Genomic DNA, 17,479 nt, shown 5'->3' with positions numbered 1-17,479 from the left:
ATTTTTTGTATCGGCGATAAAAAGATGAAGAAGATAGATACGTGAACGATTGTTTTTGTAATACATTCAATGATTGAAAACTAATAGCGTGCATCCATTAACTCGATTCGTTTACATTTGTTACATAGGACCTTTTCAAAAGTTACGCGAGAATTGATTCTGCAACGCATTAGTGAAAATAGAGAACACTTTGGCCCTTTGGAAATCACATTTTAGAACGGCTAACAAATGCGCTGTCACTATTTGTCTGTCAAACTAGGAAAAGTGCTTCTGGCTTCGATCGCGATCTGCGCCCAAGCTTCTGCTGCCAACACAAGCTAAATGAGTGAGTGGAAGGGCCTTCCATCCCAATCCGCAGGCATATTAGAAAAAGAAAACTGAAGCACCGGAGAGCATAGTGAAATATCCGTCCTCCTGTCGTGGCTACCCTTAGATAATCGGACCGAGCGGTGTGAAAGTTGAAAATATACAGTGTGTAACATTTAGATGTAGTTTTTTTTCTGTTTCTCGAGAAGAGCTTGTTTCTTTCTCGAGGTCAACGTGAGCGTGTCGGGTTTGTTGGGTCGAACGAGTACCTTGAGAGCCTTTGCATTTTCGTGTTCCTACACACATTTCTCCATTCGTCGCTACCGTCGTTTTGGCATAATTACATAGTGTGTTTACCAAGGCTTGCGACTCTTGTGAAAGGGGCATCGACCGAAGGCTCTCGCGAAGGAGAACACTTACTGCGGTGAATGGGTTAACAACGACGCATCCTAGTTCCCGCACCAGGAGCAAACAGAAAACGTAAACAAATCACACCACTATCGGAACGGTAATGGAGCAACTGCAGCTGCAGACGACGGAACTGCCGTTCTGTCGACTCTGTTTCACACAAGGCGTTGAGCTTTACGAGATCTTTCCGGGTGCAGGCAATGACAACGAATCTCTGCTCATCAAAATTATGGACTGCGTGACAGTTGCCGTAAGTATCTTCAATTTATCTCACTGAAATTTAGGACAAGCAACCGATAACGACGATCCGAACTGTGTTTAGAAGGGTATTTGTGTTAATCACAGCATTCAAAATTCATCTTTCGATAGTGACTGTTTTATATTCTTGCTGGAAAACAAGTTCCTTTTATGATGATGCACACTTACTTGAACATTCGATAGGATCGAGGAATGCAAAAACATTGTAACAAGTATTTAAAACGGTACCATGGGTCAGCCCATGTTGTAAGCAGAACGGATCAATATAGGATAAATCCCGAAGATTTCATATTGCTAAAAAGATACCTTCTGTTTATTCATAAACGCTCGCGTGCAAATCGAAAAACATGTTGCATGTAAAATTGTTCAGAATATACTAGTTTTACATCTCTGTTAGCAATGGCCTGGAATTATAAGCAGTCTTAATCTTGATCCTTCAATGTTTCCCCTTAGACATGAATACTTCTCTTCAAAAAAAATGTTAAAATTTAATTCTGATTCAATATTCGTTGCTACGACTGCCTCAAAATGCAGCGCCTTTGATACTCCCTCATGATCACAATGCATCTCGCTTGGATGAGTAACTCAGAACAAAGGTCTCGAATTTGGTTGCATGGATACTTGAAGTAAATCTGTGCTGGAAAAGTTGTTCGATTTTAACTGACTTTTGTCAATGCTCCGGGCATTGTTTCCGACTTCCATGTCATGTCCATCTACCGAGCTTGCTGCATTATTTGCATTATTATGGCTAGTGGATGGCACCACAATTGCCCGTATCCAAGGAGTTTTCTCGTTCGAATAATGTGAACCAAAGAATTTCGGTTAATTTTGTTGCCGAACCATATGAATGAACGAAAATGTTAGCTTCTTCTATAACGAAGCAGTGTCGTGTTAAAGATTCGAAAAGCATCGGCATTTCGGTCACTTCGTGCTCGGGATTGATTCAAGTTCGCTCTTAGAAGACTATGATTGTTCGGCTTTCGTTTCTGTACCGGGGTACAGAATCCAGGGAACCGGGGTTCGATAACGAGAACGTTACGTTTGAAGTGCATGGTTTTGAACGTTGATACCTCTTTGCCGACTGAACGGACTGGTATGATAATTACTTCGGTTAAACAATAAAATTTTTAGGAGTTATAAGGTTTTTACTTATTGATCCAAAAACTTGCTTCAATAGCACAAAAAGTGCTATGAAAGCACACTTTTAAAATCATCAAAATCTGTATATAAACGCGTACCAGCTCGGAAATCCAGCCATAGTGAATTCGTTTTTAAACCTTGGTTAGTTTCAACCTGACTCTACAATAAAAAAAAGTCACAGGAGAGCTGTGTCCGAGACACGACCACATAGTTGACGTAGGATTCCGTTAGACTATCTGTTGCATGCCGATTTTAGATATGATAATAATTTGGTGGTCGTCGTCGAAAAGGGTCGATGAGATAAAGAAAAGAGACGGATGGGTAATGTCGGGGTAGGGATACCAACTGATCGGAGTTGAAAATCAGGACAAATGTCACAGTTACGATATGACCAAACCACTATGATTCTTTGAGATATGAATAAATAAAAACCCGTGAAAATTATTTATTTCACATATTTCTTGGGCGATCCATGCAGTGAAAATACTCCGGAGATGATGGCTTCTGTCATAGGATGTTTTTTAGGCGGTTTCAGAGTCATTACATATCAACTGCAATAATACCGAAGTACACGCCACGGGTAGTGATCCCTGATTTTATAAATTAATCGTTCATCCACTAATCGAATACTTTTCAGCAGTTTGTTATTCGATACGCCCACAATCCGTTCTGACTGCCAAGATTGGGTCGATGAAATGTCAACAATCGACCTCAAATGCTGCCACCTTGCAATCGATTTATCGACCTTTTATATCTAGATCACGTGTCAAAAGGTTCTATCTTCTTTGATCGATTCCTTTCACCGTCTTTCTCCTTCGATAACCACGGCCTTTCACACAGATTTTGCTCCAGTTTTACCATGTAGTCTGATGAACGAGGTCCCCTTTCACATTCCTTGTCGTCGAACACATCAAGAAATCCTGTTACTGCTAAGTTATTAATGAAAGAGAATGTAGATGAAGAGAATCGATGAAAGAAGATAGACCCTTTTGACATGTTGATCTAGATATGCATTCATCGAACAACTTGTCGCCACTTTTTTGCCAACATGTGCAAGGCGTCGACCTGCTTGCAGCGCTGCTTCCAGCACCGCTTGCCTCTTGTTTGTATTGTTTTGTTATTAAAATGAAATAAAATATTAAAAGGAAAATACATAATCAATTTTAGTCATTTCATTACTCGAAAAAATACGTATTATAAAACAATATGTGTTTGTGATATACAAATCACCACAATACAGCGTGGTTATCCGGGATTTCCGGATTGACGATTCGAGTTCAGCTGAGCTCGTTGATAAATACCTCCTGCGTTGATTGTTTTTATTTCCTTGATACACATTTGTGCCCGAGGATTCTTGAATAGTTATTCGATTCTGCTGTTGCCGTTGTTGTTGCTGTCCCCGGCATGGGTTTGGAGGATACTGCTGATTGGATTTGCAGATGCTGTTGGCTCCTGTGACAATGGTGAAAATCCGCACTGTTGTTAGGCGACTGGTAATGGGGGAAATCATCTTCCGGCTAGTTTCTGTTGATGGCTAGAGAAAAGTCAGATGTTTTCACATCATAGTCTGGAAGAAAATGAAACAATGATTGAAAAAGCGATAACAGTTTTCTTACTCACCAGTTTATGGTCCATTTGTTTTTGTTTGAGATGACAGTTTACCGGACTACCAGTAATACCATTTCGTTTTTTAATTATTCCGTATTTTCGACCAATGAACTATACACTCTTAGGCAAAATAGGTATATATGACGATTTTTTTGGGTAAATATTACCAATGATTAGTTGATTTTTGCGATATGCATTAAGTACGCTACACATACAACATCACCGTCACCGTCCCGTCAAATATTCTCTTGGACTTATTTTGCCGACGTCACAGTTGCCGGTATGTTACCATACGATTTCCATGGGAAAATATTTGACATTTCATACCTTTACGTTGACTTCACAGTGACGGGACGTTGTATGTGTAGCGCGCTTTATTCGTACATATTACGCGATAACATTAGTAAACAAATGTGAAACCAGCCAGTATAACAGTAATTATTGAACTATTGTATGCATTTTAAGTCATTTTTTGAACTATATAAAATGCGATATAAACCACATTACAATGCATATTACCATGAGACATGGCCATTGCAGCGTCCGACATCTGATCCTGCATCGATTGAGTTTGATTCTCGGTTACAAATTAGGAAAAAATACAGAATGATTACTACAAACAGCTACGATAGACTACATCAAAGGGCCAGTTCTATGCTCCTTTTCATCATTGAGTTGAAGCGCAGCATCAGTGGAAACGGGACCTTCGTTTTGACGATTCCGAAAACATCCAATTGATCGAACCACCGATCACAATCGTCGAAAAATAGTTTATAAAGTTGCCCTTGACCAAATCTGAAAGTATAGCGGTGGAATTAGAACTCAGCTAGGCTCGTTTTAGTGTCTCGAATTACCCAGATTCCTTATTATTGAAGTAATGTCTTCACATTCTCCCGCAGCAGAGAATCATGGATCATTTTTTGGCTGTCCAATATGTACCAATGTTGATTAAAGAACATAAATTGAATTAATTTTCAAGAATTTCACTCACCTGTCTGGGTTAGTTCGACCTTTTTCTGTGGAGAAACAATATCGAAAAGTAGTTCCGCTCAACTCAATTATCAGCTCGGCAATTAGGTTAATATGTTCTGTTGACATTTCTTTCACGGTTTCCAGCAATGACAAACGTCAAAGTTACCGATACCGCGTAGTAAAATGTACCAATCGTTGGCAGGGATGTATATTGCATCTGACATTGATTTTACATATAGTTGATAATATTCACAGAATATATGTACATTCTACTAATGTTTGCCTTTCCAAAGATTTGGTAGCATATTTTAGTAATCTGTTTTCTGGGTGTAGGCAAGACGGAGAAGTCACCAACACTTATGAATCACATATCTTTTGTTGGGAAAGGGATACGGTGAAGTATCCATATACCGCTCAGCTAAGGCAATATTCAACGTTTGTGTACTCTAAAAATTACTGCTTAAAGTGAAGGTGGAAGCTAGCCTTTGTAGTAGTATGGGTAAAACCATGTGTAAAAATGAGGTAATAGTGTTTGTGAGAGAATAGCAAAGTACAAGTAAATAGATCAATTCACTTATCAGACTGTGTGGCGCTTAATCGACACGAGTCTTTGAATACATTTGAAAAAAAAAATACAATTCAATGCTAAAGTAAAATGTACGAACGATATGCTCCGATGAACAATTGCAAATATAAATATATATAGAAGGTGCATTTACATATGAAGTAAAATGCTTGTTCAAATGGCGTTGTTTTTAATTTGATTCTTCAACAAATCCATGAGTGAGTTCAAGCATCTTAATAACCTTCTTCGGCTGTCAATGGATGCAAATGTTTTTCTTTGGGTTCCTTTGATACAACGAATGCTCATATTTTTTCAAACAATCTTCATATTGTTTCTCAATACCTGAATTATTATGCTCTTCACGAGGTAACGTAGACTGAAAATGCTGAACCCACAGTTCAGTCTTCAAAACTGAATACGTTTCATTCGCCACATCTTTGGTTTCCCAAAGATGGTGAATTGGTTCGCTTGAGTAATCGTTCGACAGCGTTGCTACATGAGAGTAGAAGCGGATTCCACTTGAAACGTTAGAACATTTTCCACCAACTAACCAACCAACCTGCGAATCTTGGAATGTAGGAAGCTCATCAGATAATTTGAGTTGATTCGACTTAATCACTTCGTTATACCATTCCATTCCGATCAGTAAATCGACTTGTCCTGGACGAAAGAATGCTGGATCCGCAAGTTGAATCCATGTTGGTATGTTCCATGAGACAACATCTACTTCAAATGTTGGCAAATCTCCGGTAACCTTCGAGGAAACTAAGCAATCCAATGATATCTTAAAATCATTGTGCCTTGAAAGAACTTCAACTTTCGCTTTTTGTCTCATGCTTGATTTGGTATTGTTAATTCCGACGATTGGAACATTGATTCCTTCTTGATTTATTTGCAGCCTTTCGAGCATCGCTTTAGAAATAAAATTCACCTGCGAACCACTGTCAAGTAAAGCTCGACATGATTGAGGGGTTTCTTTTCTATCTAAAATATTAACCATTGCAGTTTGTAGTAATACTTGCTTAGTTGTTCTTTCGACTATGTTCGAGGCCACAGTGATGGAAGCATTATCTTCAGATGCATTTTCTGGCTGCCCAATTGATTGCGTTGCTTGCTGTTCTTCATTATTCGGGTCACTGCATCTGGTGTTTCGCATTGAACCACCATCCGCATGGAGCAAAGTTTGATGTTTCCGTCTACACTTTACACATGACCTGTTCGATTTACATTCAACACTGCGATGACCACGTCGCAAACAGTTGAAACATACTTGATTTTCTCGTACTAGCCTTAGCCTTTCGTTAATTGATGAGCCGATGGATATAGAGCACTTGAACGTTAGATGATTGCCCGAACAAAACTCTTAATTGCCAGACGAAGATGTAAAATTAACCTTAGCATTTGGCTGCTTGCTTGAACCCTCTTTGGCCGGTGCACGTGCGAATTGATTTACCTTGCTATCATTTGTGGACTTTTCACATCTTTCTAAGATGGAAATGCGACCCTTTAAATATTTGATGGTTTCTTCATACTTGGGTAGCTCCCCATGAGAGACAGTGGCTTCCCAAAGCTTTTTAGTTTCATCGTCGATTGCATTTGCGAGTATGTATGTAACGATTGTCTCTGTCACCTCAGTGAACTCTTGACCCAAATATCTTGAATTTCCGACATGACCAACGCATGATTCGACCAACTCTCTTAAATCAGAGTGGCTTTCATTCTCCAGTTTCTTCATATTGAGTATATGAAGAAATATAATGATAATATGAAGAAATATAATGAAATATAATGATTAATCGTTCCCCTCTTGTCCTCAAACCTTTCTGCCAAAATTTCCCAAGCACGGTCTTAATTGCCATCTGAGATGGTTTTTGCGTCAATTATGCCTGCTGCATCCCCAACTAGAGTTTTTTCCAAGTGGTAGAGCTTTATTCGTGGTGGATCACTAGAGCTGTCCACCACATCCCTGAACATTACCTTAAATTTCTCCCACTGCTCGTATTTTCTGTCAAAATGAGGAATCGCACGAGGAAGGGACTGCTTATTGATTAACGGTTGATTAGAAAATGGCTTAACATCGATGGGTGCTTGAGCTAATTTCTCGATCCATGTTTCGAGAGTGAGGGAAACACTGTCATAAAGCGTCTCAAATTCGAGGTACTTACGATCTTGCTCTTTCCTTTTGCTTGGGGGAGTGGTTGCCATGATGCGCTCATGAAAAACGGAAAACTCTTTGTAGGCTGCTTCCAGTTTCCGCGTGTGTACCTTAATTAGCGGCTGCGTGATATCCTCATCCACAGCTTGATCCATCGCGTCCTTTATACGTTTGATTTTTGCTGTTGCTATTCACGCATATCGATTAGCGTCTCCAATTGTTGCACGTCGCCTTCATTGCGGCTGCAATTGTCACCACCATCGGCAATAACGTCCTCTTGGCCTTTCGCAGGCGTCCTCTTAGTCGGCATGATTGCTCACAAATAACATAAAATCACTTTTGTGTCCAAAATTTAGTGTCCAATATCACTTTAAAAGCACTTTGTGCCCAATTGTTCAATATTTTGCATCACGTTTTAAAAATTGTCTTTACCATTCACTTAATGTCTTTTTGTTTTTTCACTAAATATCTTCTTGAATCGTGTGTGTTTTGTCTCCAAATCGGCGAATGCACTTAACCCAGCCAGAGTGCATTGCGTTCCAGTGATGAGCGATGACCATTATCCAAATCCTGGTGCTCGATATCCGGTCGATCGGACCAAAAAATGTAGCGTCTTGAATGAAGTGGACTATAAAAACTGCTGCATTTCCCGCTGCGCGATTCCAAAGCTGCCTCAACGCAGCTTGCCCAGCGAGAGAACCAAATTCCCCCCGTGGGCGCGATGCAGACTGCCTTCATTGCAGTGATGCAGCGGGGGATTTTCCATTCGCATGGAAACTTTACACTTCCTTGTGGCGGATTGAGGGACTCGTTGCTTTGGAGACCAAACACAACACACACTTAAACTATAACTATGTACATTATATTTAGCTTAACTTTACTATACATAATATAATATGTACAGCTTAAATCACTTAAAATGTCTTCCGCCGTTTTCCTTCAAATTCCGTTTCAATGCTGTTGCTTACGCTTTGCTGTCTAGAATCGAACTGTGTGCTGTCCTTGTAAAGCTCAAACTATCCTCCAATTCGTTGGCGGAGCATGTTCGATCCTGTTTGCATGAGAGCGATGAATTGTACTTTAGGGTGTGGCGTCGGGGGATCGCATCTCATGCATTGGTTCTCTCTTCAGTGCGCTCGCGACAGAACACAGTTGCTCGTTATTGACAGCTTATTATTGACTGTTCGGGAATGCACACAAATCGGCAGAACAAATGTATGGGAAAATGAGAATGCTTCCAGTTTTCATTAATCTAAACTGTTTAGGCCTTAGTGGATTGTACTGTATAGTATATCAAACGAATATTAGAGAATTCCGATTCCATTGGTATGCAAGGTATCAGAATTTGTTCGCTGTGAAAATAGTTATTACCGTTAACTTTATTTAACAGAAACGTGACCTGTTTTCTGATTTGGCACCCTTCCTGAAAGACGTAGTTCTACATCAAAACATAAAAACTCTGAAGAAAAATAGGAAAATTCGGAAAATATGAATCCATAAAACTCAAGTGCAGCGCAGCGTATTTCTTCTGAATACTTTGCGGGCGCTGTTTCATGGTGTCAATTTATTCATGATGAAATGGGAAATCAAAGTGTTTATTACAAACCAAGAAGCAGCTGGCAGAACGATGCCCATAACGAAACGTTTGGAACCATTATACTTGCTTGATGAATACTTCTGTCCATGCGGTCCATGTATTGTGGATCTTTGGATGTATCCTAGAGTCAACGTATAAATCCAAAACAGGTTAACGTTTATTTGTGCATGAAAGGTAGAGTAAATAATTCCAGCTGATGCTATTTTGTTTCCCCTAGATAACGTTCGACGATGACTACAATTCGTACATCTGCGCTAAATGTGTGACCACAGTGGAGGAATTCTACGATTACAAAGAAAAGTGCAAGGAAAATGACGCGTTATTGCGCGAGAAACGGAAATCTGTTGAGCAGACCGCCATCTACAATGTGGTCAACATGCAATCCGAAGAAGAGGTGGTCAACGGCAACGGTAGCAACGGAGCTACCCAAGAGTTGGGTACAATCGACGATCAGCAGATGACACTGGAGCATCGTATCAGTATAGAAGGGGGGCCACCACTAAATGGAAACATAATCGAATTTAAGAAGCAGCTTTTCACGGCTTCTCCCGAACAGTTAGGAATTTGGATTTGCGTTGCTTCCGGCAGTGACATTCAGTGTCCGGCAATGATTCAGGTTGATGAAAATGTGCAGGTGAGTTTCCGAGAAATGATTTTTTTTTCGATTCATCTAACCATTGAAAATGTTCTTGCAGGTTGTAGCAGAAATTGGACAACACAATCACGGACTTCCAGTATCGGTGACGGATAATCCCCCACAGGAACAGAAGCCCCAGCTTACACCACAACCGCCGCCCCCACAACAACAACACCAGCAGCAAACAATAATTCCCGATGATGTGAAACCACCCATAATGCCTAGCACGAGTACTCCGACAGGTGTAAGTGCAAGTGCAAGCAAGAAGCGCAAAGCTAAGGATCAACCCAACAAGAGAAAAATCTCCAATGACATTCTCGTTGGCGATGGGTGGCTCATTGATGTCGAAACGCAGAAACGTCACCACTACCAGCTTGTCACGAAGGATGGCTACCAGACGTTTTTGATTTTCAACGGGTATCGCTTCCGCACGCAGCAGAAAATCCGCAACGGCATCGCTTCGTGGAAATGTGCATGGAACGGACGCAAAGGATGCCAGGCTGTATTGAACATCACCGAGGACTATCAGAAGGTTAAGGAAGTTGGTAATCCGCACAATCACGAGCCGTCACTACGCGATCGAATGATTACGGGCAAACCTACGAATGGCAGTGACGCCGTTCTGCTCGCTTCGGACGGAGAAGAGAGTTTGCATGCCGGAGCAGAAATGCAACATATAACTATCACAGGAGCGGTTGGAGGACATGGTAACAGAGTGACACTGGTAATATGTTCAGTAATATGTTTAACGATAATGTACATTTTCCACAGGGGGAAGCAGTAGTAGCAGTAACAGCGCACATTCGATAGCAACGACCCTGGGTAACATTGTTACCGCAATGTCTGGTGGTCCAACCTCGACAGTGGTCACGAGCAATGCGATAGCGAATCTCGACGCAGTCACTTCTACCGCAGTCAGTCACCACAGTTCATCGTTGGAGCATCTGTCCACGTCCGAAATAGTAGATTTTGTCCAGCAGAGCAGCAACGGAAGCGACCAGCTGGTGACGACGGTTGTGGACGCCGATGTGCACCATGCAGCCGTTGTCGGAGGTGTCGGCTCGGTTGTCAGTGTGGTGGACGATGACGTGGGCAAGGATGACGCTGCAATGTCGATGGATATTGAGGAAATCATTCGCCCCCATGTCGTTCTCCATTCGACGACCGACTAAACGGGGGGCGTTTATTGAAACGACAAAATGGTTAAAAGAAATTAGAATACATTGCTGATATTCTCAAACCTTATAATATATATATTTTTTAATTGTGTAGCAATGTGAGCGAAGGATCCTAGGGGTTTTAAGCAAGAAGACTAGCTTTTAAGACGTACGATTATGATAAGCGTTAGCAGACGGAAAGCAGTATAAGTGTAGGTATAGCTGGTAAGAACACTTTAAGCCTCATTGTGTAAATTGCCAAACTTAATAAACAGTAATAAATTAAAATATTTAAGTTTTTAGCATCATGGGAGAAAGTGTCCGGGTTTACTCGGTTCTTCGAGGACAAAATATTGGATTGGGGAAAAAGAAATGTCGTATAAAGGGTGTGTCACATCAAATTGCATCACGGAAAAAACGCTGTAGAAATTTATTTTTTAGGAATTATATCTTCAGTTTTCGCTTATAATCAGATAAGAGTGTATAGATCACGTTGGCCATGCTTCACTGTCAATTTTTCGTAAATTTGGAAAAATGTCGTCGAACGAAAAAGAGCGTCGTGAATTAATCCTGTGCACTCATTTCGAGAATCCGGAGTTGTCACATCGGGACATCGGTAAGCTGCTGGGAATCGTCCAATTCGGTCCGGGATGTCGCCAATAAGCTGAATTTGTCAAGTTCATTCGTCCAGCGGACCAAGCAGCGGGAGGGCCTGCGTTCATACAAGGTTCAGAAGGCTCCTAACCGCGACGAAAGGCAAAACATGGTGGGGAAGACGCGAGCCCGGAAGCTGTACACCGAAATGCTGACGAAGCCGCATTGCCTGGTAATGGACGACGAAACCTACGCCAAAGCGGACTTTCGTCAGCTGCCGGGCCTGTTGTTCTTCTCCGCAGAGGACAAATTCAGCGTTCCGGAGGAGATTCGCAAGCAGAAACTATCCAAGTTTGCCAAAAAGTACATGGTGTGGCAAGCGATCTGCTCTTGCGGAAAGCGGAGCGCCCCCTTCGTGATGACCGGCACGTTAAACGGGCAGGTTTACCTTAAGTAGAGCCTACAGAAGCGCTTACTACCACTATTGAAGCAGCACGAGGGCCCGACCATCTTCTGGCCGGATCTCGCTTCGTGCCACTATTCAAAGGACGTGTTGGAGTGGTACGAAGCCAACGGGGTCACCTTCGTGCCAAAGGAAATGAACCCGCCCAACGCGCCGGAGCTTCGCCCAATAGAGAAATATTGGGCGATTATGAAGCAGGCCCTCCGGAAGAACCCAAAAGTTGTCAAATCGGAGGCGGACTTCAAGAGAAAATGGATTTCTGTTCAAAAAAAAACTACAACCTGACGTTGTACAGAACCTTATGGACGGGGTAAAGAGGAAGGTGCGAGCATACGGGCTTGGGCTCGAAGTATGAATAAAAAGAAAATGCCAAAAGTTGTTTAATAGTTTTTATTTTACTGTCTAAAATTTTCAAAAGGATCGGTCTACTGGGCGAATTTCTACAGCGTTTTTTCCGTGATGCAATTTGATGTGACACACCCTTTATTGTCAATATGTGGCAACACTTAAACATATCTTGTGTTGTACTTATCGCATCGGGTCATACTATACGGCTATTTAAAGACGACAATCTGTGCTACAAGTGTCGCTTTGACAGTGTTGTGATAGTCCTTTTCAGTCTAAAGTTACAGCGCGTCAAATATGGAGTCCACCAAGCAAGAGATTCGCCATATTTTACGTTTTTACTACCTGCGAGGTAAAACTGCAACGAAGGCGGCCGAAAAAAATCGTGTAGTTTATGTATCCGATACTGTAACGATTCGCACAGCGTTGGTTTGATCGATTTCGTTCTGGTGTAGTGGCTGTCGAAGATACACCCCGTACTGGTAGGCCAATCGTCGTGGAAACCGATAAAATCGTTGAAATCATCCAAGTAGACCAGCATGTGAGCACTCGCTCTTGACCATGTCAAATCACCATATGATAACCATATTTTTTTTCTGTATTATAGTGACTTTCAACGCTTCTGGCTGGTTCGTCACTTTTACCTTCCATTTTGGAAGAATGTCGGGAGTGAGAATTGAAGTCGTGATCTTGAGCGAGCGAAGTATGGATGTTACCTCCACGCCAGATCGGCTCCACATGATAAACATAAAAATCCTCCGAGCGCGCCCTCTGTTTGTTTCGTCGCATGTTCATAAATATTAAATCAAAATGAGAAATGATGTTCATAATGAATTAAGTATCTGTGACGGGGTCTCGTTGGTCTAATGTTTATGCAAGAGATTTTTCGTTAAAGAAACCCTTCTGACTTGCACTGTAGTCACGCGTATTCTAGAGCTTGTCACTCCAGAATACATTCAAGGCGTATTGTTCGTCATAGAAATCTCAACTATTTACTAATAAAAATGACGCAAGTAGTACTACGTTGAGAAGGCAAACCTTGGGAACGTTAGTGCCATTGAAGAAGAACATAGCGAGGGTCGTATGAACGATGTGTGTCAACGATGAATTCCAGATTATTGTTTTTTCTTCGCATTAAATTTCTCGTGTCACCGTGCTATCATGATTCCAGCAGCGCTTGTGCTTTGGATCTACACACGTGCTCTCCAGCTGATGTTTTATCAGGGTTGATGGCAATAGCGTGATTGTCGTTTTGTAATCCGAGCAAATGTGATTTGAAGAATTTCGATAACTCATTGTGATCATTCAAAAAGGCTTCCAGCTCGTCGGAGATGCTCCCTGCTTTAGATGAATTGATGTTCCTTGTGTATTGGTAGATGGATGTTCAATGAAGCGGTTGTTACGCTATCAGTCATTCAACAACTTAAATAAATTCGTTCTGTTGAAAAAACGAACAACGGTTAAATTATTAGAATATTTTTGATCCAAAAATAATAAAATCGCAATTAAAAATAGGGAATTGGGGTCAAAATTTAAGGTTATATGGATGGTATGAAGTCAAATTTTTGAAAAAAAACATCCAGATCTTTTTTTCTGCATAGAGCCACCCTATTCGGTATTAAATGTATGGTTATCGGCATCCTACCGGTATCATATATAGTTTACAACCTATTCTCATACCTACCAAGTATGTTGAGTATAATTTCATCAAAATCGGTCGAGCCGTTTCGGAGGAGTTCGGTAACAAACACCGTGACACGTGATTTTTATATTTATGATACTTTATATCATGATATTTTATGAATTTGCTTATAATTTTCAACAACTTTTCCATTGTGGTAAAATATATATGTTTAGGAGTTACTTTGGAAAACATTTGAAGACATGTTGGTAAATACTAAACGTAGCGATAATTTCACATTTTTGTAAACATCGAGTTTGGGACCCAAATTATAACCCCAGATTGAAAGTCGCCACCAGACGTCGATACTACGCTACCGTCATCGCGAATTACAGGTCAAAATCGCCTCTAATGCGACACTGGGTGGTGCTTCGGTATGTAGAAATAGATGTAACTAACTGTACAATCAAAGTTGCACATACACAAAACCCGTGAGTATTCCCACCGTCTATCCTCCATTTCGATCCCATGCTGACTCCATGAGCAGAAATTATTGTATCTAATTAGATACGACCAGTGCCACAAATTATCAAAATTCATTCACGAATGGAGGAATTAACTTTTTCCCAGTGTCGGATGAATTCTCTTCTGTTTATACTCAACATCATATCTGTTATAATGAGTATAACACAAGAGTCGAGACGCGTGAACTATGCCTGGTATATTAAACGAAAACAGCACGGATGAATTACAAAAAGCCTGCATTCAGGCACTTTCCTTACTGTTAATAATTTCAGATGATTATCACGAAAGCCAAATTGATCTTCATCGCTTGAAGTGAATTTTTATTAAGAACGGGCTTCATTCCCCTATTTAGAAAAAAAAGAAAGGACCAGGGATCCGGAAAAGGCAACATTATGGGTTCCGTTAAGCGTTGATCGTTGCGCGGCGGTATGCGGTTGAGTATTATTGAACCGGCAATCAAACCAAAATAGGTTCATTATCCGTTCATCTATTATTTTCACCCATTGTCCATATGGTTGGTGGTGTATGTTGTTTCCGTCGAAGTCAAAGTCAAAGAGTTATACTATACGTTTCAATGCCGAAGTCTCCGAAAACAAAAATGTTATGCCTTCCCTTACCATTAATCGATTTAACTCTCAATTGGTTGACGTTGAATTTTACGCTTTGATTCTCACTAACACGCAGTGATCTTCAAGTTCGACGTTTCGAATATCATGACGGTAATGAAGATGCAAATCGAAAATGAACTTCATGGCATGTTGATGTTGGTGTTTATCCCATTCTATTCATTAATAGTGTTGCTCCATATTTATCGACTCTCGACTTGAGCAGTAGATTATCAATACAAGATAGGCTGAAATTCACCGATTTGAATGTCGTGAACGTGAATATTTTCGGCACTGGATACGACTGTAGGAATAGAATGAGGAGAATTGCGTGATGCGACAATTGTCAGGCCAAGTGGTTTAACCACGAGAAACGCAGTGGTTCTTAAAAAGTACGAACATTTGATGCGGATTGTATTTGGGTTTTGTTGAACTAGAGAGACTGAAAGGAGTTTCTGTGATACGTACATACAGATGCACAGTAATAAAACATTCCGTGAGTTCGCAGTAGTAAGTTTCATATCAATATTCAGAATGGCATTTGTGTAGTTATATCATGAAAGAATGGCATCATTAATAACAGTTTGCAACCGCGATACCATCCTAATTGGTATCGAAATACAACCGGGCTATTTTAAGGTGTTTTGTAACAGGTCAGTTCTGTTGCTTAATCTTTTCTTCGAGTTCTATTCTCCAACGCATGTAGAAAACCTTCATCCGATCCCATATATTCTCAGCCGAATCCATAGCAGGTCTCACATCGAGCAAAGCAAACCTGTATTTATCGTCAACCATCCCGCCGTCGTAATAATCGATAATATACCGAACATCTTTTCCGCAGCGATCGATGATCCAGTCATGTCTGTCGAAAGGTAACTCATAGCCCAGCCAGCTGCGGATGCGGGCTCGGGGACTGTATTGTGTCGCTTTGCCACCGAAACTTTTCAACTTTGGACTGCCACATTCCCGAGCATGCAGCGCTTCCCATTTGAGTACCTCCTGCCAGGCTTGCTCGTTATTGGCGTTGTGAATTCGAATGATATCGTCCATATCTTTGGGTTGGATGTCATCCTTCTGCCAGCGCCAGCCCTTACGAAGCATAGCATTCCAAAACATTTGCTGGCTAGGGTAAACCCAAAACTCTTGGCGACCATCCTCGGTCACTTTTGGTATCGTTGATACCTGACGATCTTTGGGCAGAGCAAAAGGTTGATCCGGGGCAGGATTTTGGTTCATTGGAGGCATCTACAAATAGTATTTTTTATTTTAATTCATTAAAAATGCACGCAAATCATACCATATTGAGCGGATTGATATCCGAATCGTCGTGTTTAACCGGACATTCGGAAACTAGCACTGGCTGCTCTTTCGGCGTTGGTTGCTTTTGGTGCATGGGACATTCTGGTGGAGGGTTTACATTTTTATCAGTTTTAGTATCGATCGGAGGGTGGCCTTTAGGTATAGATGCAGCTTCAGTGTGCACAATATTGGAAGCCACAAACTCAGCTGCTGATACGGTATTCCCCATCGCTGGAATGACACATAAAATGTATTATCAGCGTTTGAAAACATGAACATTTATGATTTTCAGAACACAAAACATTGTCCGTATTACATAATTTTAATAAAGTCCTCAACAGTTATGACCCTGTAAGCTCACATATAATTTTTTATCGATTACATACCTGATGCTAGCAGCAAGCGGTTTTCGTCGGAAAATGGGACCTTTCTTCACAGAAAACTGAGAAATGCAACGGGGAAATAATTTGCCTTTTTCACAACATCAGAAAGAATCTGTTTTTTTTACCAGCGCGTGTGATCTTAGTTTGACAGTTCTCATTAGAAACTGACAGCATACCGAATAGCTGCCAGCAACAACATAGGGCATAGGGCAATTCGGGTACGAAACGCATGATATGATAATAGGTGGATAAGTCGTAGATTACAAAATTTGTTATTTTTGAGAGAAATGAATTACTTCAAACAATCTTTGATTGTTTATCTTCGCTATAAAAAATAACGCACACTTATCTTGATGATATCGAATAATATTTCAGAATTTGATTTTTTCAGCTGGATACAATATTGTTTCAACCTAGGTCAGGCGGAGTCAATCAAATTTATTTTTCAAGTGTATTTTGCTTGAAAAACAAATTTCTTGCGCCTATTTTCCTTAATGTTTCTTCTATAAAAGGAGCGAATGTTTTCGTGACTCGGGATTTGTTTATTTACCTTTTTTGCCGAACCAGAAATTCACTCAAGAATAATTATCTTTCTGCAAAAAAAACTTTGTGGCGTGGCTCAGTAAAGGTGGCCGTACACTGTTTGCCCGGAGTTTAAATATTTGATATTTTTTACAGATAAGGTTTGATTTGATATTTGTACAAACACTAATTTGTTTGCCACTCTTCAATTTTCAACAGTAGTAAACAATATCAAACAACGAACATGGAAAAAAAATCAACTGAAATATCCAAGGTAACTTAACCATGTACCGACAGGTTCGAAGAACAGACTGAAAAA

At 40.7% G+C, this 17,479-nt stretch overlaps 2 protein-coding genes across 2 annotated transcripts; one reads left to right on the top strand and one right to left on the bottom strand.

Moving 5' to 3' along the window:
* The first annotated feature begins 255 nt into the window (after nt 1-255).
* Nucleotides 256-11,091, top strand: LOC129762529 (uncharacterized). The gene is made up of 4 exons (XM_055760917.1): nt 256-964; nt 9,227-9,643; nt 9,705-10,353; nt 10,418-11,091. Exons 1-4 carry the CDS (start codon nt 818-820, stop codon nt 10,816-10,818), a joined length of 1,614 nt encoding a protein of 537 aa, XP_055616892.1. The 5' UTR covers nt 256-817; the 3' UTR covers nt 10,819-11,091.
* Nucleotides 11,092-15,453: 4,362 nt separating this feature from the next.
* On the bottom strand, nt 15,454-16,801 carry LOC129779528 (holocytochrome c-type synthase). Its single transcript, XM_055787073.1, has 3 exons — nt 16,642-16,801; nt 16,254-16,486; nt 15,454-16,201 (listed from the first exon to the last, which is right to left on the bottom strand). The coding sequence occupies exons 2-3, from the start codon at nt 16,482-16,484 to the stop codon at nt 15,611-15,613; spliced, it is 822 nt and encodes a 273-aa protein (XP_055643048.1). The 5' UTR covers nt 16,485-16,486; nt 16,642-16,801; the 3' UTR covers nt 15,454-15,610.
* Nucleotides 16,802-17,479: the final 678 nt, after the last annotated feature.

The sequence above is a fragment of the Toxorhynchites rutilus genome, chromosome 1 (assembly GCF_029784135.1).
Source record: "Toxorhynchites rutilus septentrionalis strain SRP chromosome 1, ASM2978413v1, whole genome shotgun sequence".
NCBI classification, from domain to species: Eukaryota; Metazoa; Arthropoda; class Insecta; order Diptera; family Culicidae; genus Toxorhynchites; species Toxorhynchites rutilus.
The sequence above is the reverse complement of the archived record's forward strand: the minus strand, read 5'-3'. Positions and strand labels throughout refer to the sequence as shown.